We start from the raw sequence: 19,980 nt of genomic DNA, 5'->3' as shown, positions 1-19,980 counted from the left end.
GAACCCCCCTGTGTGCTGGGCTGCACTCCCTCAGAGAGGGGATTCTGCCCCCTCTGCTGCTCTCTGGGGAGACCCCCCCTGCAGCCCTGATCCAGCTCTGGGGCAGCAGCACAACAGGGACGTGGAGCTGCTGGAGCGAGGGCAGAGGAGGGCATGGAGATGCTGCAAGGGCTGGAGCAGCTCTGCTCTGGAGCCAGGCTGAGAGAGCTGGGCTGGGTCAGCCTGGAGAAGAGAAGGCTCCTGAAGGGGAGACCTTAGAGCAGCTCCAGTGCCTAAATGGGCTGCAGGAAACCTGGAGAGGGGCTTTGAACAAGGGCCAGTAAGGACAGGCCAAGGGGAATGGCTTGAACCTGCCAGAGAGGAGACTGAGCTGAGCTCTTAGGCAGAAGCTCTTCCCTGTGAGGGTGCTGAGGCGCTGGCACAGGGTGCCCAGAGAAGCTGTGGCTGCCCCATCCCTGGCAGTGCTCAAGGCCAGGTTGGACACAGGGGCTTGGAGCAAGCTGCTCCAGTGGAAGGGGTCCCTGCCCGTGGCAGGGGTTGGAGCTGGATGAACTTTGAGGTCCCTTCCAGCACAAACCAGGCTGGGATTCCATGACTCTAACATAACGACCGCTGCAGCTGCTGCTGGTGCAATAGCAGAGTCAGTGAAGAAGCAGCCAAAGCTGTCTCTTAGGGTTTGATGATTGAGTGATGGTGGGTTAGCAAGCACTGCTCATACCCTGGAGGTGGCTTGAACTTGCCTGTTTATCTATAGCTGGGGCAAGGGGAGAGTGTAGGTGGTGCTGCATTTCAGTCCTGGCCCATGTGGTGTCTCTCCTGCTCCTGAGTCCCCGGTTGCTCTCTGCTTTTCAGTTGTTGAGGCAGGTTACTGATATTCATGACTGGAATAACTTTTTTTTTTTTTTTTTTTTACACTCCCAGTCACTGAGAGCCTTTTCAAAGCTTTGTAAAAAAGAGGAAACTGAATCTAGTGCAATAGATTCTAGAGTGATTAGAAAAAGGGGACTGACCCTTCAGCTATTTGGGTACAATACCAGTCATTTTAGTCCCATGTTACTGACTTGATGGACTGTCTTGAGCAGGACTCACAACCTGGAAGTGTTTCCCTTCCCCCATTTCCTGTTACAAGCAAATAAATGCTGTATTTTAGGTTGCAGCTTAAAAATTGGCAGAGTTACTGTTGCTTTAATGTGGAACGCTCTCAGATTGTTGGGATGACCCTTTGCTAAGTCCTGTTTTATGCGGACTTGCAGATCTTAAGGCTTTCTGGATGACTCCCATGCTTTCATCTGGGAGATGATGCAACCTTTCAAACACGTAGTAAATCAGAAGTGGGGTATTGTTTCCCAAGAGCACAGAGCCAGGAGGGCTGTTCCTGTACTCCCCTTTGTGCAGTGCAGTGAGCGTTACAAAGTCCCCAGGTGCTGCCTGCCTGCACAGTGGCACTTCAGACACTTCTTGCAGCTAGCTGGAGATGTGAGCTGCCTGCAGAGTCCTTCCCAGGGATCACTGCCACTTCCTGTGGCGGCAGGAATGTGATCTGGACCAAAAAGGTGCTTGATGGGAATCCATGGCTTCTATGTCACAACAGTCCCATTTCCTTGTGTTCTGTGATCTTCCCTCCCAGCATTTCCACTGTGCACTGCACTCTTGCAGATAAGCTGAAATGTGACCTCTCCATTCACTGAAAGCTCCCTCTGTCTTTAGAGTGACAGAGGCTGCTGAGCCTGGTCTGGAGGCACAGGAGGGCATTCCTGCAGTAGAGGGAACCATTGCCCTGCAGTGAAGGAGGGTTAAATATTTGGCCTCGCTTTCCAGCCTATTTGTGGTATATCAATAGGAAGGGCTCTTCCTGGCTAGAAACAGCTGAAGGCTGGAAGGGGTGTTCCAGAGCAGAGCCCCTCTGTGGGTAAAGAGGAACACAGAGACTGTATTTCCTTTAGGTCTGAGTGCTGGAATGTGAAATGTGATAGAACCTGTGCCTCTTTCACTTCAAACAGCAGATCCACACCACCGGGGTGTCCCACATGGGCTTTCCTGCAGGAGGCCTTTTCCCTTTCCTGCCCTGCGTCTCTCAGCCTGGTCTCGCTGCAGATTGCTGTTGCTTTTTTGTGATGTTTGGATTCCAGAGGAAACCTTTCTCCAAATGTTTATGATGAAAGTCAAGCGACTGTGCTCCTCTGTTTCCTTTGGCCATCCCATTTGCTCTATTATGCAACCTTTTTAAGCAAAACCTCCCTGTGGTAAAAATACAGTGTCCTTTAAAGTAGTTATTGTGGCCTCTTGCTGGCTTCAATTCCTGGTTTGCATTTGCTTTAAAAATGGAAATCTTTTCTTTCTTCATAGGTAAAGTCATGAAGCTGAGTACCAAAGCAGAAGAAGTTGCCACATTCTTTGCAAAAATGCTTGATCATGAGTACACTACAAAGGAAATCTTCAGGAAAAACTTCTTCAAAGACTGGAGGAAGGTATGCACATAGGCCTGGTGCAGTGGCTCTGCATGGCCAGGGTCCCCTGGGCACCGGGCAGGGAAAAGGGGCAACTGCTCCATGCACGGGAAGGTTCACTGTAGCTGTGAGTTTTCAGTTCATTTGGAGCTTCACCACAAGGACCGTGTCATAAATACTTTCTAAACCAACCAAGTCAAACTTCTCCTAACCCAATTTGCTTGTTCTGTATTGCATGATGGGGTATAACTCTTGTGTTATGTACCTTGCTGAAGAGCCAGCTTTATATTCAAATGAAACCCCTTCCAAAGACCTAAATCTCAGAACTTCACCTGAGTCATCAGCTGTGAGATCAAACCCTGGCATCAGGTGATGCAGTTTTCCAAATGGATTGCTGGATTTGTCTCCCTGTGCCCCAATGGTGCCAGCCACTATTCAGTGAGAGCACTCTGGGAGGTGGTGTGGCATTGCCCAGCGCTTGCAGAGATCAGACTGCTGGAGGACCAGCACTCCACGTGCTTGGGTTCTTGTGCTTCTTGCTTTGACCTCAGCTAGAGGGAGCATGTGCAGGAATTTGGGGGTTTATTGTGAGAACCTGTCTGTAGGGTAAGTTCTACCATGCATAAACACTTAGTGTGTATGAAAACTGAACGTGCTCCTTTCTTTCTGCAAGGAAATGACCCCTGAAGAGAAGAGCACTATCACCAGCCTCAGCAAGTGTGACTTCACCCACATGAGCCAGTATTTCAAAGCTCAGTCAGAAGCTAGGAAACAGATGTCCAAGGAGGAGAAACAGGTATCGGAGGGAATTCTAGGAGACATCTTGCTTCTTAGTTGGCTTGTAAACATCATTATGTAATCATTCTTCTGCCTGCCTTGCTGTCTGTAAGTCAGTGTTCACCAGCTTTCATGTGAACTGCCAGAGTCATTACTGTGCAGCTCAGGTAGGGCAAAGCACAGCTGAATCTTCATCCTGACTTAAAATTATGCTGCTAGGGCTAAGGCTCCTGATCAAGAGAATGAGAGGTGCTGCCTCCGCAGGAGCCTTAGTCCCTGGCCTGCAGTGAACAGCAGACACTCAGTTAAGGGCAGATTATAATTTTAGAAGCTTCTTGCGTCTGGAGGATGGAATTGGGGATGGTGGAGGGGTTGCAGCAATGATATTAGTGATTAAAATGAGAGACAAATCTTAAATACCAGGTAGTGCAGTTTTCTGAATAAGAATAAACTCTGTTTTTCAGTCAGAGAGCTACAGTGGCTTGTGGGTAGAGAATGAAATGACTGAGACTTCCTGCAATGGAAGTTGGAAACTTGCCCCAGGTTCTCTTTTGCAATGATTCAGTCATTGTCCTTTGAACAAGGGGCCTGGTAGCTTGGAATTGTGGCCTTTGGGGTCAGAGGAGTCCCACCAAAATAGAGAACCCATGTCTTACTGCTGCTTGCATTTGATAAACATGGGGTGAGCCCCTCTTAGTTGCTATCTGTGGTAGTTGCTGTGAGAAAGCAACAGTGGCTTTCTGTCTCAGGTTCTTAGCTGGCACCCCAGTGCTGTCTGTGGGTCAGATGTTTTTGAGCTGCAGTGTTTCTGTTTCTGTATGATCAGAGTTCAAGCACAGAGGTATGCACTGAAATCTCAGCACATTTTCACTTGGGAGCCTGTGTTCTGCTTACGAGCCCAGTTGCTGACACAGCCTGGACATGTGGCAGACTGGAGACATTCCTCTGCCTGCGTTCCAGTGCTGAGTTCAGACGCTCAAGTCTGAGATTTTACACATAAACAACAAGATGTAAAGTCCAGTGGGTGTCAAATGCTGAACAGAGACTATAAAGCAGCAGTACTGTGCTGGGGCTGCCCTTGTAGCTGCGATACATAGATAGAGGTACTTACCTCTACTGGGGCAAAATTGTAGCTGTCTGCACCAGGACTGATCTGTTTCTCTCACATACAAATGTTAAGAGAGTTTTTCCACATTCTTTGCCTTTTCCCAGTTTGTTTGTGTTGCTTGCATTTTATGAATGCTTTTCTGGACAGTCTGCTGCTCTGGGTGTTGATGCAGCACTTCACATGATGAGGGTCTGCTTTTGAGTTGAGTCTTAAGCATTAGTGTTGTCATGTAGAGATGCGTGTGGTGCTGGATATACCGGATCATCTTTGCGTTGGCTTCTTCCAGAAAATCAAAGAGGAGAATGAGCGGCTACTGAAGGAATATGGTTACTGTGTGATGGACAACCACAAGGAGAGGATTGCCAACTTCAAGATTGAACCCCCAGGTCTCTTCCGAGGTCGTGGGAACCATCCCAAAATGGGCATGTTGAAGAGACGCATCATGCCAGAAGACATCATCATTAACTGCAGCAAGTGAGCGCTGGATGCTTCTCACCTTGCCTTTGCTTTCTAGATAGGATAGCTTCTGTTTTAAACCTGTGCATGTGTTGATATTCAAGCATGTACAGCACACATGCTGCTTATCTTAACTCTTACATGGATAAAAACCTGAGTCACACAAGCAAAGACTGAACAAGGCTATCAGGGGTTTCACACAGAACTTTGTCAACATATTTTCTTCCTCACGCCTACAGCTTAATCTGCTTACCCAACCTTTCCTGCTGGTATTTCCAGAAAGGAGTTTTCACCTAGGTAGGTTGCCGTACTTTGTCTTCCTTGATGCTGAAGGCTGAGATTTGCTGGGCTTTTCTTCAGTCTTGTCCCGATAAGTGTCCACACTCTTGCAGTGTGCACAGACCAAAGCTGGTCTCTGCAGGGTATGCTCCCACCTGTGTTACACACATCAGGTACACATTGATAGCAGTTACATACCTGAGATTTGACTGTTCACTTTGATTCATTGTTTTCCTGCTTGCTGAACAGGGAGTGAAGTTGCGTCAGGCTTCTTCCCCTGTCCTTTCTTTGCATGATGGTATTTGTTACTTTCTTCATTCTGATGCTGTGGAAGTCTCTTTAAACAGTTATTTGCTGTTTTGCAGGGATTCCAAGATCCCTCCACCTCCACCAGGACACAAATGGAAGGAGGTCCGGCATGACAACAAGGTTACCTGGCTGGTGTCATGGACTGAGAACATCCAAGGCTCTATCAAGTACATCATGTTGAACCCTAGCTCAAGAATCAAGGTAAGGATCTACTTAAGTTCAGTGTTAGAGGTAATGTCTCCAAGAAGCAAATGTAGCTGTTGGCTGGGACAGGGACAGGAAGTAAAGTTGGCTTGTTTCATCCTCCTCTGATTAAAAAACATAGAAAGTTTCTGTGCTTCTGAAAAGAAAGAAAGCAGTTCCTGCACAGGAGAGCAGGTGGAATCTGGAGGATGGCAGCTGAAAAGCATCATTGTGTCATTCCATGTAGAAATCTCTGCCCTGTGTAAACCTAAAAGGAAGCAATTGAAACAGACTTGCTCTGGTGGATATTTCACCTACTTCTGGCCCTGACTGCCTCTGCCTGATCAGGTGGTGAAGTTCTAACTATGGGCTGCTCATTTGTCAGTTGTAAAATAAAGATGTGGCCAGGCTGCTGGCTGAGAAGGCTGTAAGGACTAAAGGAAACCAAAGCCTGCTGTGGGAGCAGGTAACCAGTCAATGGATCAATTCCTCACAAGCAGTGAAAACCTGCTGGAAGATGATGAGGCTTCAGTATCAGGGGTGGGATTGAAATTCCTCTCATTAAGTCTTTTTAGAAGAGAATTTTTCCTGGATGGAAGCAAGGGGTTTCTCCTGCAAATGTAAGGAAAATCTCTGTTTCCTGGGAGTTCATGACCTCTTCTTGCCATGGCTCGAATATATAATAATGACGATGAACTGTTAAAGTTGCTTTTACGTTTTATGGATGTTAATTACACAGCTGAAAGAGCATAAGTGTCATCTGAATAAAGCAGAGGAAATCATTTATATGCTGAGAAGCAGGAAAGACATAATATCTTTTGTGTCTTCATAGTGGCTTCCATGGAAGCGCTTAATATCATGGAAATCAGCATTCCCCACAGCTGCGTGGCAGCAGAGTCTGAAGCTGAGCTGTGCTTTGTCTTCTGAGCCCATTTGCCACACGCAGACTTGCAGAGCCTTGAGCTGCAGATCAGAGCTGGGCCTTTTCCTGCTGACTAACACCGTGTTCCGATGTCTTGTGCAGGGTGAGAAGGACTGGCAGAAGTATGAGACAGCTCGGAGGTTGAAGAAGTGTGTAGATAAAATCCGAAACCAGTATCGGGAAGACTGGAAATCCAAAGAGATGAAAGTGCGGCAGCGGGCTGTGGCGCTCTACTTCATCGACAAAGTGAGCACACTCCTCTTACCTTCCTGGCTTGCTGGAACGCTGCCGGGCAGTTCCTAAGGCACAATTGAGCCAGTTACTGAGGTATCCTAAGACTTCCTGGTGGGCAGGCTCCCGTCTCCTTTTCCTTCCCATTACCTGGAATCCAGAGCACTAAACTATTGTACTGAGTTGGTTATTTCAGGCAGCATTGTTTTAGTTCAGGCAAAATTCACAGCCTGGTTCCAGAGCCGCCCGGTTGGATTACTGGGAGGTTTGTGTGGACCTTTTGTCTCCAGCTGTTTCAGCTTTCCGGCTGGGAATTTCTGCTGCTTTGTCACCTCTTCAGTTTGAGGTCACACTTGTGAGGTTTCATAATAATGCAGTTGTCTTGATGCTTTTAAAGCTGCTTGAAGCTAGTTCCCAGAGAGCTGTTGCCCTGGTGGTGTCGTGACCATGTGAGTTAACCGGTTTTGTTTTAAATTGGTGGAAACCAGGTATTTGGATTTGAATAATTGTGGTTTCATAGGAACACTGAAGGTTTTTCCTAAAAAAAAAAGGAAAAAAAGGAGAAATTGGTTTGTCCACTGCTGCTAAACAATGTTAATGTAGCCAAATGTAGCCTTTAGGTGATGTATCTAACCCCAGCCACTCTGTATGCTAGTTAAAGTGTATATATTTAGCATGCACTGTAGAGGGGGGATCAAGAAGATGAACACCTGAACTGTGTGATTTTGCATCAGGTTCAGTTCACGTGGAACTGAGTTTGGATTTTAACACACCAAGTGCTTTGAAATGGATTTCCATTAGAAATCGAAAGAGCTGTCCCACAGCTTGAGTTACCTCATGAGCAGAAGTTGGTAAAGATCTTGCTTTACACTGAAATTAAAAATGAGGTGTAGAATCACACAGTCCCAGCCTGGTTTGTATTGAAAGGAACCTTAAAGCTCCTCCAGCTCCAACCCCTACCACGGGCAGGGACCCCTTCCACTGGAGCAGCTTGCTCCAAGCCCCTGTGTCCAACCTGACCTTGAGCACTGCCAGGGATGGGGCAGCCACAGCTTCTCTGGGCACCCTGTGCCAGCGCCTCAGCACCCTCACAGGGAAGAGCTTCTTCCTTATACCCAGCCTGAATCTCCCCTGTGTAAGCTTGAACCCATTGGCCCTTGTTCTGTTCTGGTAGATTGGTAGATTTGTGGCCTTGGGATTATTTAAAGCAGATTTAAAGATAACTTGAGGTTGTTTTTATTAGAATTTTTACAAGTGTTAATTTAATCCACTCAAATTCATTTTCTCCCTTTCCTTTCTCCTATGGACACTGCTGATCCTAGGGCAGGGTCTGAAAGTTTATAGCATCTATACATTTGCAGGAATGGTTTGGATTACTTCTGACTTTTCTTTCCTTAATATAAATGTAGCTTGCCCTGAGAGCTGGTAATGAAAAAGAAGAAGGAGAGACAGCTGACACCGTGGGCTGCTGCTCCCTGAGAGTAGAACACATCAAGCTGCATCCTGAACTGGATGGTCAGGAATACGTGGTTGAGTTTGACTTCCTCGGAAAAGACTCCATCCGATACTACAACAAAGTCCCTGTTGAGAAGAGGGTAAGGCACCTCACCAACATAAACACAGCCTGAATGGTGCAGTAATGTGGTCAGCACAGTTTTGATGGCAATAGCAGGGTGCTTCATCACTGGTCAGATTCCTAGCCGGAAAATAAGTCAGTTAGTGTCCTTCCCTTTCTATTGGCAGTGCCATAGAAGATGAACCTGCACACACACTGAAATGGTGTGACATTACCCAGCAGATGAGATACAGATCTTACTGCTCTTCCCTGTGATCTCAATGTCAAGAGTTGGCATAACATAACTCTAACAGCTCTGTTAGATGAGTTTCTTGGATCTTGTTCTGATCAGCAGAGTTGCCTTTGTCACCTGTAGGTGGAAGAGTTCCAGGCCCATATGACAAGTAACAGTATAAGAGGTTCTGAAGCAGAGTGCTGGGTGTCACTGTTGGAGCAGCTTTTTGACTTGAGCTTTCATGGTACTTGCTCCTCTGTCACAGTTCTGTTCATGTTGGAGCTGAGCCCTCACTTGGGGTCTTGACCTCAGGTGCTCCAGAGCATACGGAGTAAATGCACTGATACCTTTGGCCTATGAACCTAGGTATCTGCCAACCAGGACATCATTCTTAGGCAGTGTAGGTTTCTTTATTTCTTGGTCATGCACTAATATCACATCTGCTGCGATCTTGACCTCCTCCCAGGATAAATCCCCATCCAGCAGTGTGAACCTGGAGGGCACCATCCAGAAAGACTTTTTTGTTTGTGTGGGTGTAAGAGCTTTGCATGTGGCCCACAGCTCTGCAGGCAGTGCAGTGTGTTAGATACCGCAGGTATGACTCTGTGGTAGTTGTAAGGACAGTTGGCAGTAAATGTCAGCCTTTGGGGAGCAAACCCAAACTGTGGCTGCCATAGAGTGGAATTTGTACTTCCTTGTTTAAAGAAGAAAACATTTTTCCTGTTTAAATTTGTTGGTGTTGGTATCTGTTGGTGTCTTCAATGCTTACAATGGTGAATTGATTATTGTAGAACTAGACATCTTTTATATTAGGTGTCTACAGTAGAAAAATGAGTGTTGTTGAGAAGCTGGGACTGGGGATTTGGAGCACGAAGAGCTGGGGTTTGTGGTCTATATAATCAAAGCTAGTTTGATTATTGTCCCTACCTCAGAGAGACTTGTTCAGAATGAAACTCTATGAAAAATGTAGCAGTGAGAAGGGCTGGGGTTTGGTAGCTTCACTCCATAGGAAATGACTCAGGGGTCTCTGGCTGGAATAATGATGGGGAAGGGTGGTAGTTTCAGGGTCTCTTTCTCTGTTAGGCAGCTAAGCTGAAGCAGAATTGGGTCTCCTGCAGTCTTGATCTAAAGCATGAGTATAAAGGTCATTGAATGCTCAGGACTCCTGTTGCTGGGGAGCAACCTTCAACTCAAGCATTGTACTGAGAAAATGGGTCTTTGCCTGCTGGGAAGTAACATCCAGCATCGTCACTTCTCCTGAAAGTAGTGGAAGTGGCTCCCAGCAATGTTGTTCTGATGTATTCCTGTTTTGCAGTGCTGTCTGCTTCATGTGCCTCAAGTTTCTGGTTTGCTTTTCCTGCAGGTGTTTAAGAATCTTCAGCTCTTCATGGAGAACAAGCAGCCTGAGGATGATCTCTTTGACCGCCTCAATGTAAGCACGTGGTTAACAGTGAGGGATGGGGTAGAGTACCAGAACAGGCTCACTCTGCACAAGGCAGTAGGAGTTGATCTATTCCAGAAGTGGTTTCAGTGGCAGTTTTCTTCCAGAGCTGACCTCAGAGCAGGGAGTGTCTCAGTGTGGTGCCTGTTGTGTGCTGTGCCCACAGATCCATGGCTTTGGTCCTGCTGATCATGGCTGGCTGTGACTCAGGACGTGATGATTGTGTGAGGTGACATTTTCAGATGCCATCCCCATCTGCACATTTCCCTCTATGAGAGCACGGTGGTGGCTCAGGCACCTTTGCTGGGATGGGACAGGCACATTTCTACCTACTGGGAAGCAAAACCTCCACACTGAAGAAGACTTTTCTGGCTATTTGTGGTTACTTGATACCTAATCTAATACTTGATGGTTTTTTGTTCACTTTTCCTGTGGTTTCAGTAATGTTGCGGCCATTCTGTTGTGGTCAGCTCTGTGTGCACCAGGCCTCAGCTGTGAGCTACATGTCTTTGTCAGCCGTGTACAGAGATTTCACAAATGTGGCCAAGTGTACTGCTAACTGTCATCTCCTTTCTGCTTCCTTAGACCAGTATCCTAAATAAACACCTTCAAGACCTTATGGAGGGACTGACAGCCAAGGTATTCCGTACTTACAATGCCTCCATCACGCTACAGCAGCAGCTCAAGGAGCTCACCAATCGTAAGTCTTGCCCGTGAAACTGTGAGGGGAACAGATCTTATCCTGCCACACAGACTTGGCTTCCTTGACTTTGCCACAAGTCTTATATCTACACCACTTCCTCATGTGCATCATTTGTTCCAGTGCAAATGTCAGCTGAGGTCTGCTCAAATCTGCCAAAATCTGCTGCTACACAATCTTGTTGGGTAATGGAGCAACCCAGCGCGGGGCAGGGCAGAGCTGGCCTGGGAGCACGCCCCTAAAGTGTGCCTGCTGCTTTGTCCCTATTCTTTACCCAGTCTCTTGCTTTCTGTGGTGTAGGTGGCAGGCAGGCAGCTGGATCTGCAATAGCCGCATGTTTCTTGTCTGCTCATTCACAGTCTCTCTGTTGAGCACTTAAACAGCTTTACAGAGTGGGTATGTTGTATCTGTATCAGCAGTGTCTTGAGCAGTATGGTCCTGCTGTCCTGTGCTGAGCATGGAAGTGCTTCCCCTCTCTCAAATGGCAAATGGTGTCTTTGTTGCTAGTGAATAAACCATCCCAGGAGGAGCCAGGGCCCAGGATGGAAGTGGTCAGGCTCTTTGACTGTGATTAGAGTGCAGAGTTGAGCCTGGCCCATCAGAGGGAAGGTCAGTTCTGCAGGGACTCTGAGCTTGCAGTCAGTGGGACCCTGGCTGGGGCTGCACAGCTTTGCAGGACCCACTTGCTCACCACTTCCTTGTGCTTTGCAGCGGACGACAACATCCCAGCAAAGATCCTCTCCTACAACCGTGCCAACAGAGCGGTTGCCATCTTGTGTAACCATCAGAGGGCTCCACCGAAGACCTTCGAGAAGTCCATGATGAACCTGCAGAGCAAGGTACCCCCCTCCTGCCCAGCTCTTGGCTTGGAGCAGAGCTCCAAGGGCTGCATCTCGGGGGTCACATTTCCTTCCACTTGTGGTGAAGCTTTTCCCTGTCAGGAGTTTGTCAGTGCTGCACCACAGCTGGGCCTACTTTGAGAGGAGCAGTGCACTGAAAGGGACACCTTCCAGTCCGGAGCTGTCTTTTACTTACAAAGACTAAGACCAGGCCCTCTGTGTGTGCCCTTCATGCCATAGCTGTGTTCTGCTGCCACTGAAGCTTCAGAGCAGCAGCCTCTAGCTCTGACTCGTGTCCCCTCAAGAACCCAGAGTGGGCACCCACTCCTGTTGCGTGGCTCCCAGGTGTCAGGGCAGGCTGTGTACATGGTACATGATGCCCCTCTGACTTGACGTCTTCCTTTGCAGATTGTTTCTGGTGAAGGCCATGAGGTCCAAAGGGGTTAGGTCTGTTCCTGGTCTGGCTTTAGAATAACCTTCACAATAAGAACTTTGGTTTGGCACTGCAGTGTCCCCTGCTTCTGTAACACCTAACATGGCTGCCTTCACCCTAGACCTTAGAGCTTGGGGATGTTTAAGAGGATGCAAAATGCTAAATCTCCCTGAATCCTAAACTTACTGGAGAAGAACTGCCTGAAGCCTGAACAGCGTTCAGCCTGGAGGGTCTGGGGCAGTCACTGATTCCTGCTGAGGGAACAGGGATCATCCTCCTGTGCTACCCTCAGAGGGCTGGTACTGGCAGGATGCGGTGGAGGCAGACAAGGAAGGGCTGTTGGCCAGTCCCAAGCCAAGCCAGTTCCTTCACCTGCTTAGTTATAGCGGTGTGAGGAAGCTCCCAGCACCACCTTGTCTTCAGAAACGAGTGGGGCCCTGTTCTGTGAGGGGAATCTTTCACCACACCAAGCTTTGCTGTGAAGGCAAATGGCCTCATTGTCCTGCAGGAGTGTGTCTGACCACTGCTACATGCTGAACGTGGTCACAGACTCGCTCCCTGGGTGATGCTGCATACTTGTCAGCAGCGTGTTCACAGTGCTGCTGTCTGGTTTTGCCTCTCCTAGATCGATGCCAAGAAGGAGCAGTTAGCTGATGCCAGGAGAGAACTGAAAAGCGCCAAAGCTGATGCCAAGGTCCGGAGGGATGAGAAGTCTAAAAAGTAAGGCTGTTCTTAACTAGACTGTGCACTGCTCCCAGTACTCTCAGCTCCAAATGGGTCCTTAACCCTGTATTCTGTTTGCCCAGCCTGTGATCTGGGAAGGCTTCCTCAGGCTTTCTTGTTCCCTCCTCGCTCTGTTTGTGAAGAAACGGCCTTCACGCTGATGCTGCAGTTCCTGATGTGGTCACTTGCATTGGTCTCCCCCAGGACATCTCCTCTGTGTCTCAGCCCTTTGAGCTGAGCACCAGGCAGTGCTCAAGCACCCTGCTGCCGAGGAGCAGGCAGAGAACTGTCTCCAGTGTGCAGCATTTCTGTTGTGACGGAGAGCCACGAGTACACGATTGCACACGCACATCCCTGTGCAGATGATGGACGCTGCGTGGGGCTCTGCAGGGTAGCCACAGGGGTGCTGAGTGAAGGGAGCTCTGAGAGCAGGATCACAGCGTGGCTATTGCTGCAGGAGGGGTTTGAAGTGGATATAGCACCAGTAGAGTTCAGGCTGTTGCTTCCAACCCTTTAAAACAAAACTGCTGCTCAGGATTTCTGCTGTGCCTCTTGGAACATGTCAGTTCTTAATTGCATGTGCTGAGTGGTTTGTGTCACCATCTGTGCTTACACAGCTGCCCTTTGTGGCTGGTGGCATTGCTTACCTTGAGCAGAGTCCCTTGGGGTTCCTACAGTGCTGCCAGCTCCAGCCTAGCAGGGCACAGAGGAATTAAGTGATTTGCTTCTTTCCTACCCTAGGACAGTGGAGAGCAAGAAGAAAGCAGTGCAGAGGATTGAGGAGCAACTGATGAAGCTGGAGGTTCAGGCTACAGATAGGGAGGAGAACAAGCAGATTGCTTTGGGCACCTCCAAACTCAACTATCTGGATCCCAGGATCTCTGTTGCTTGGTAAGAATCTGCCTGGGGTGTGCTGGAAGGAACCATCCCTTCGCTTCTGTGGTGTCCTCCCCAGTTAGGAGGCAAGGGCTGTGGCAGAGCAGTGCCCTTGAGCTGCCAGACACCTCTGCCTCTGTGGCCTTCACTTGTATCTTCAGATGGTTCCAGGAGGCTACAAGTCTCTTGATGCAAGTGTGACGTGGCATCCACCACCAGCACCGTGCTGGGAGGTGATGGGTGGGAGAGCTACAGGGTCTGGTTGTGCTCTGCTGGGTGGTGCTTGTGATGAGCAGAGCTTAGGAAAGTGCTGGGGCACTGGGAGGTGCCTGTGTGGTGTGACTAACAGCGTCTCCTCTCCTGCAGGTGTAAGAAGTGGGGAATTCCTATAGAGAAGATTTATAACAAAACCCAGCGGGAGAAGTTTGCGTGGGCTATCGACATGGCAGAGGAGGACTATGAGTTTTAACCTGTTTTTAATGAGCTGAATTTTATGGGAAAAGGGAGTAGCCTGGTTTTTAGGGAGATTGATAAAACTGTGAGCCTTACTTGTCCTTGGATGCTGGGGAAGGGGGAGAAAAGGGGCAAGTGAGCATCAGATACAACAGCCAACATCTTGCAGAAAGCATAACCTGGAAATATCCTAAAGGAGCTGAGCCAGTTGTCCTATGGACAACTTATTTAACATGTTTCAGAGATCCAAATTCTATCTGTCTGGTTTGGGTGGGTTTTCTCTGGAGGCAGGGCAAGTGGATGGGGGATTTGTCAACCTTCCGCCAGGCAAATTCACCATCACACTGAGCGCGTGGGACTCTTTAGCTACTGTATACAAACTCCAGTTATATTGGTGCGTTTTTACAGTTAGGGTTTTGCAATAACTTCTATATTTTAATAGAAAATGGATTCCTGACCCCCCTCACCCCCCCCCACCCCTCCCGGCCCCATTCCAGGATTTAACAAAGAAGCAAAATGTAAGGAACCCAACGCACCTCTTAGAGCTGCCACTATGGTCATGGGAATTCCCAAATCCTTCCCAATTTGTCACTTGGAGCAGTCGTGCCATTGGCACATGAATACCAAACCTCCTCCCCCCGTGTTCAGAGCAAAGCGCGACGGGAAGGCGGCCTCTCAACTCGAGTGTTCCTTTCTCAAATGTGAATTTTTATTTCTTTTAAGTCTATTAAAAATATTTAAACAGGTTTTGGGGGGGTTATTTTTGTTTTCTTCAAGCAGTTGTAGCTTTGGGGAACAGGGGGGGAAGGGCCGTGTGTGGGGCTGAGGAGAAGTGACATTGGCAGCCAAGGACATTCCCGTCACCCTTTGTTCTGAACACGCTCTGAACACTTCATGACTCTACTTCTTAGCTCGGTCAGACTGTGTGTCCTTTATTTCCCCCCTTTTTTTCTAAGCCCCGCTCCCCTCTTTTACTTGAAAGATTTTATCGTGTAAAAAAGACGTTTCACAGGTCAATAAATTTCGAGGGAAATGAGCATTGGTCCAAAAAAAGAAAAAACCCACAAAAAAAAAAAAAAAAAGGAAATAAATCGAGATTTTAGGGCTTTTATTTTTTTCTTTTGTAATTGTGTAAAAAAATTTTAAAAAATTAAAAAGCAGAATTTTAATGTGAAACCTTTTTTTGCTATAATCATTAGTCTTAGAGGCATTGTTAGCGTAGTGTGTGTGCGAAGCCCATCTCCCGCAGCCTTTCCTCAACAAGTATCTTCTATTTTTATCATGAATTCCCTTTTAATCAACTGTAGGTTATTTAAAATAAATTCCTACAACTGACCTGTGCTCTGGTGTCCGGCTGGTCTGTGCCACGAGCCCCTCGGCTCCCTGCAGCCCCGAGCCCTGCACACGGGGCTGCAGGAAGGAGGTCGAGGTTGTGGCAGGGAACAGGGGGTGGGATTGACCCACTGGGGGCTTCATCAGGTTGAGCTGGGACATGTGGGTTCACAGTGATGCCACTGATCCGAAACAGCACCAGGCTTCTGGGAGGAAAATGCTTCTATGGCTGCTGATCACAGAGCCACAGACTGGCTTGTGCTGGGAGGGACCTTAAAGCTCATCCAGCTCCAACCCCTGCCACGGGCAGGGACCCCTTCCACTGGAGCAGCTTGCTCCAAGCCCCTGTGTCCAACCTGGCCTTGAGCACTGCCGGGGATGGGGCAGCCACAGCTTCTCTGGGCAGCGTTGCCCAATGTTGCCTTCATGGTTTGGTAACTGATGACAGGCCTGGTGGCTCTGTGCTCACGCAGCCAGGCCCTCGGTGGGGCAGAAGCTGGTCCTGCAGCACATGAGGGGTGTTCTGGAGCCCCAGCACAGCACCCGGAGCAGATGGAGCATCGCATCAACCCACGGTCCTGCTGCTGCTCCTGAGCTCACGGTAACCTGGGGCTGGAGGTGGTTCCTCAGCTCTGGCTCCCAGATCCCTCCCACTGCTCTGGGTTGGTTTGTGCAGCCCCAGGGGAAGCGTGGTTGAGTAATGCACCCTGACCCTGCACCCTGACCCTTAGGCTCCCTGAGCGTGCCCGGCTCCTGTTCCCACCCCAGCCTGAGGGATTTCACTCCCTCCTAAAAAGCTGCTTGGCCCTTACTGGAGCCTGTCTGCGCAGCAGCCTAGAGCCTGCCCTCGCTCTGCAGCACGGCTGCAGGCACTGGGGAAAGATCCTGCCTGGGACACATTGGCTGTGCTGCCGTGGGTTAGTGGGAACATCAGGAACGTGGTTTAACACCTGCATTTGGGGCCCTTCGAGATCCTAGGAAGTGGAGACCATTGCTTTAGTGAAATAGGAAGTGACCAGAGGCAGCAGAAGCAAGGGGCACGGACCAGCTGGGCTCCAGCTGGGAGCAGGGGTGGATGGATGGATGGATGGATGGATGGATGGATGGATGGATGGATGGATGGATGGATGGATGGATGGATGGGATGAATGGGTGGATGGATGATGCTTGCCTTGGCAGCCATCCTTTGGGATGAGCCAGGACATGCTGTAGTGGGTGCATTGGGAAGCACGAGGAAGGGCAGTGTGAGCATGCTGGTTTTCCTTCACTCTGTGTAGCTGATGGGAACATTTCCTGCATTGCTGTTTGTGCCGGGAGCCTGACAACCACATCCCTGCTCCAGCCGAAAGCACGGTGACCACAGCACCTTGATGGAGCCAGGGCCGCAGGGACGGCTGCAGGGAGGACAGAGGGGCTGGGGCTGTGTGTGGGGCTGGGGTGCTGTGGGAAGCAGGATGCTCTGGGGCCCCAAGCACTGCTCAGCACAAGGAGCTGGAGGAATCAGGGTCTGGTCTCCCCTCTGCTGTACAAGCCTGGGATCCTCAGCTCCTGCTGGAGACACGATGGACTCCAGGAGCTGGCAGAGGAGTCCCGTGCTCCTCCCAGCTGGAAGGACGTGGCCTGTCACCGCCTTGCTCTGCCGCTCCCTGCTTCACCCCCGTCGGACCATGGTCACTGGCTCTCCAGGCCAGCACCCCTCGGCATGGGTCGCTGCGCCTCCCCCCTCCTTGCAGGGGAGCCCCGGCCTGGTGCAGCGGGAGCACGAGCAGCAGGATGTGCCCCTCCCGGTTCCTCTGCTGCCCCGCATGAGCCCGGAGCCCTCGGCTGGAGCCGGGGCAGCCCCAGCTGCATCCCTCCCGCAGGGATGGGGCTGGTGATGGCCTGATCCATCCCGCTGGCGCTGGGGAGCAGCCCAGGCCCCGGGGAGCCCGGCGCAGGCGCGGGCCCCGGCTCCTGCACACGCACCTCCCCTCATCCCGGTGTCCCCGGAGTCCGGCGGGTCCCGCAGCGCCGAGCGGGCTCCTGCAGCGCCGGCCGCGCCCTCGGCGCCTGCTGTGCCTGCGGGAGGCACCGTTCCCCCCGTGGGGCCTTTCCAAGGGGCAGCGGATGCCAGCAGAGAGGGAAAAGGGCTCCTGTGCTCCTGCCCGTGCCGGGAGCAGTGCAGCCCGCAGGAATGTCCCTTCTGCCCACACGGCCCTCCCTGCCCCCGCTCAGACCCGACCGAATCGAATGCCCGTATCCTGCTGCGGAGCAGGAATCGGGCTTCTCCCCAGGGACGGGGACATCGCTCCCACCGCATGCTCCTGGGAACGCTGGCGTCACGGCTGATGGCCCAGGTGGGAGCGAGCTCCGTGCCGCTCCGCCAAGGAAGGGAGAAGCGCGTCGGTGCCAAAACAGCCCTTGAAGAGGCGCTTGGCTCCCCCTGAACACCAGGAGCTCTGTCCCGGGCAGGGCTGTGGCAGGGTCGGACCACACATCCCACCCTGTACATGGAGAATTCCCACCTCCCCGTGGCTCGCTGCGCGCAGGGAAGGGGCCACACAGCGCGCTGCATCCCTGCTCGCATCCACCGCGGCAGTGCCTGGCCCTCGCCTGACCCAGTGCCACCACCCCGGGACAGCTCCTGCGCCTGGCACCGAGGGAGCTGCGGCAGCGGGGACGGGATCATGGAGGGGGGAATTCAGGGTGAAGCTGGGTCTTGTGCGTTGTGACCCCGCGGTCAGGGAGGGCTCAGAGCCCGGGGGACGGGGGGAGGGCGCTGCCGAGCCCGCTGGATGCAGCCCTATCCCCCTTGGAGCAGGATCCAGGGCTGGGAACTGAAACCAGGTGAATCGGGATTAAAGAAGCGTTCGCCTCGCGGATGCCATGGGGAGCGGGGGCAGGGAGCCTGGGCATGCAGCGGGTGTCCCATCCGGTGCCAGGCTGTAATCCCAGAGGATGTTCCTGCGCCTGGAGGAGGCAGGAGGCTGGGGTGGCATTCCTGCCTGCGGGAAGCTCCGCCCCCACTCCGCCGCGGGTCTGCTCCCACCCCGGCCAAGAGCAGGACGGGCGCTGCTCCGCGCCTGTCGCACGGCACCGGCCCCGCGTTCCCCGGGGGTTTCCGGCCCCAGCCCGGCGCAGGACCGGGGGAAGCTCCCCCCGCGCCGGGGCTGGTTTCGCGTTTGCCCCCGGCGGGCAGCGCAGGGCAGCAGCGGATCCGGAGCCCGGGCGCTGCCCCGCTCCTGGGGGCTCGCGGCGCTGGGATGGGGCCCGGGCTCCTCCTCCCAGCGCAGGGCCCTGGGCGCCGCCGTTCGCAGCGCTGGTGCCGGGGGCGCTGCGCTGGGGGGACCCCGCTCTCCCCGGGGCTGTCCCGGTCCGCGGTGCCCGCTGCGCAGGGGAAGGCGCTGGAGCCACTCGGGGGAGCCCCTGCCCCCAGAGCTGCTCCCAAAGGGGTCCCAAGCGGCCCCCCCGTGCCACGGGTGCGGGGAACGTGCTCGGCAGCAGAACGGGTCTGCCCCGCTGCGGAGCGGGGCCCGGGAAGGGCCGGGCGCGGTAGCAGGAGGGTGATGGAGGCTCCCAGCGCCCTGCGGGCCGCGGGGCGATCGCCGCAGCCGGGCGGGTGCCGGGGCCAGCGCCGGGCCGGCAGAAGCGGCTCTTGGCGCGGAGGCAAGAGCGGGGCTCAGCAGGGAAACTGCGGGAAGGAGAAAGCCCCAGCGCGGACCCCGTCCTGCCCGTGCGCGGCCGGGCCGGGATGAGCCGGGGGCCTCCGTGCGGCGCTGGGGAGCAGCGGTTGCCGGGCCGGGTGCCGCGCTCCCTCCGCGGGTTTCGCCCCCCAAAGGAGGTGCCCATCGCGCTCGGCTCTTTTCGGCCCACTGGGAGCCGGCTGCTTCCTGCCGGTCCCGGGCGAGGCCGGTGCCCAGCGAGGAGCCAGCCCGGAGGGAGCGGGGCCGGGGGGCCTGAGCCACCACCCGGGCACCAGCGGCTCCGTTGTGTTCGGGCTCGTCTTGTGCACGTCCAGACACCGGGGAGGACCCTGAACGGCCTCGTAGGGCCCCTCGTGTGTGCACAGGGGTGTGTACGTGTGTATACATGTGTGTGCACAGGCGTGTATGTGTGTATACATGTGTGTGCACATGGGTGTGTATGTGTGTATACATGTGTGTGCACAGGGGGGTGTATGTGTGTATACATGGGGGTGCACAGGGGGGTGTATGTGTGTATACATGATGTGTGTGCACATACATGGGTGTGTATGTGTGTATACATGTGTGTGCACATGGGTGTGTGCGTGTGCACAGGGGGGTGTATGTGTGTATACATGGGTGTGCACAGGGGGGTGTATGTGTGTATACATGATGTGTGTGGTCATACATGGGTGTGTATGTGTGTATACATGTGTGTGCACAGGGGGGTGTATGTGTGTATACATGTGTGTGCACATGGGTGTGTACGTGTGTATACATGTGTGTGCACATGGGTGTACAAGTGTGTGTACATGTCTGTGCATGTGTGTGTTTGTGTGCACACGTGTCCCGGGAGCAGTGGGGCAGAGGCAGCTGTGGTGTGTGGGGTGCACCCGGTGACGTAGCAAATGACGCCCCTTCCCGACCCGCCCGCAGGCTGGAGGGGGAGATAAGGGCAGCTCGGCCACGGGCCTGCAGACGCACACGTGTGTGTGTATATGTACAGGTACACATACACA

General features: G+C 52.2%; 1 protein-coding gene across 1 annotated transcript in view; it reads left to right on the top strand.

The window, feature by feature from the left end:
- The window catches only part of TOP1 (DNA topoisomerase I), a 68,080-nt gene extending 52,778 nt beyond the window's left edge, over positions 1–15,302 (top strand). Inside the window, exons 10-21 of the mRNA XM_065691436.1 lie at positions 2,347–2,468; positions 3,121–3,243; positions 4,619–4,806; positions 5,433–5,577; positions 6,584–6,727; positions 8,122–8,307; positions 9,866–9,934; positions 10,529–10,643; positions 11,355–11,482; positions 12,541–12,635; positions 13,380–13,529; positions 13,881–15,302. Coding sequence (XP_065547508.1) covers positions 2,347–2,468; positions 3,121–3,243; positions 4,619–4,806; positions 5,433–5,577; positions 6,584–6,727; positions 8,122–8,307; positions 9,866–9,934; positions 10,529–10,643; positions 11,355–11,482; positions 12,541–12,635; positions 13,380–13,529; positions 13,881–13,983 — 1,568 coding nt within the window. The 3' untranslated portion in view covers positions 13,984–15,302. The remainder of the gene's footprint in view (positions 1–2,346; positions 2,469–3,120; positions 3,244–4,618; positions 4,807–5,432; positions 5,578–6,583; positions 6,728–8,121; positions 8,308–9,865; positions 9,935–10,528; positions 10,644–11,354; positions 11,483–12,540; positions 12,636–13,379; positions 13,530–13,880) is intronic.
- Positions 15,303–19,980: the final 4,678 nt, after the last annotated feature.

Source organism: Lathamus discolor, chromosome 11 (assembly GCF_037157495.1).
Source record: "Lathamus discolor isolate bLatDis1 chromosome 11, bLatDis1.hap1, whole genome shotgun sequence".
Taxonomy (NCBI): Eukaryota; Metazoa; Chordata; class Aves; order Psittaciformes; family Psittacidae; genus Lathamus; species Lathamus discolor.
This window is presented reverse-complemented; position numbering and strand designations above follow the sequence as displayed.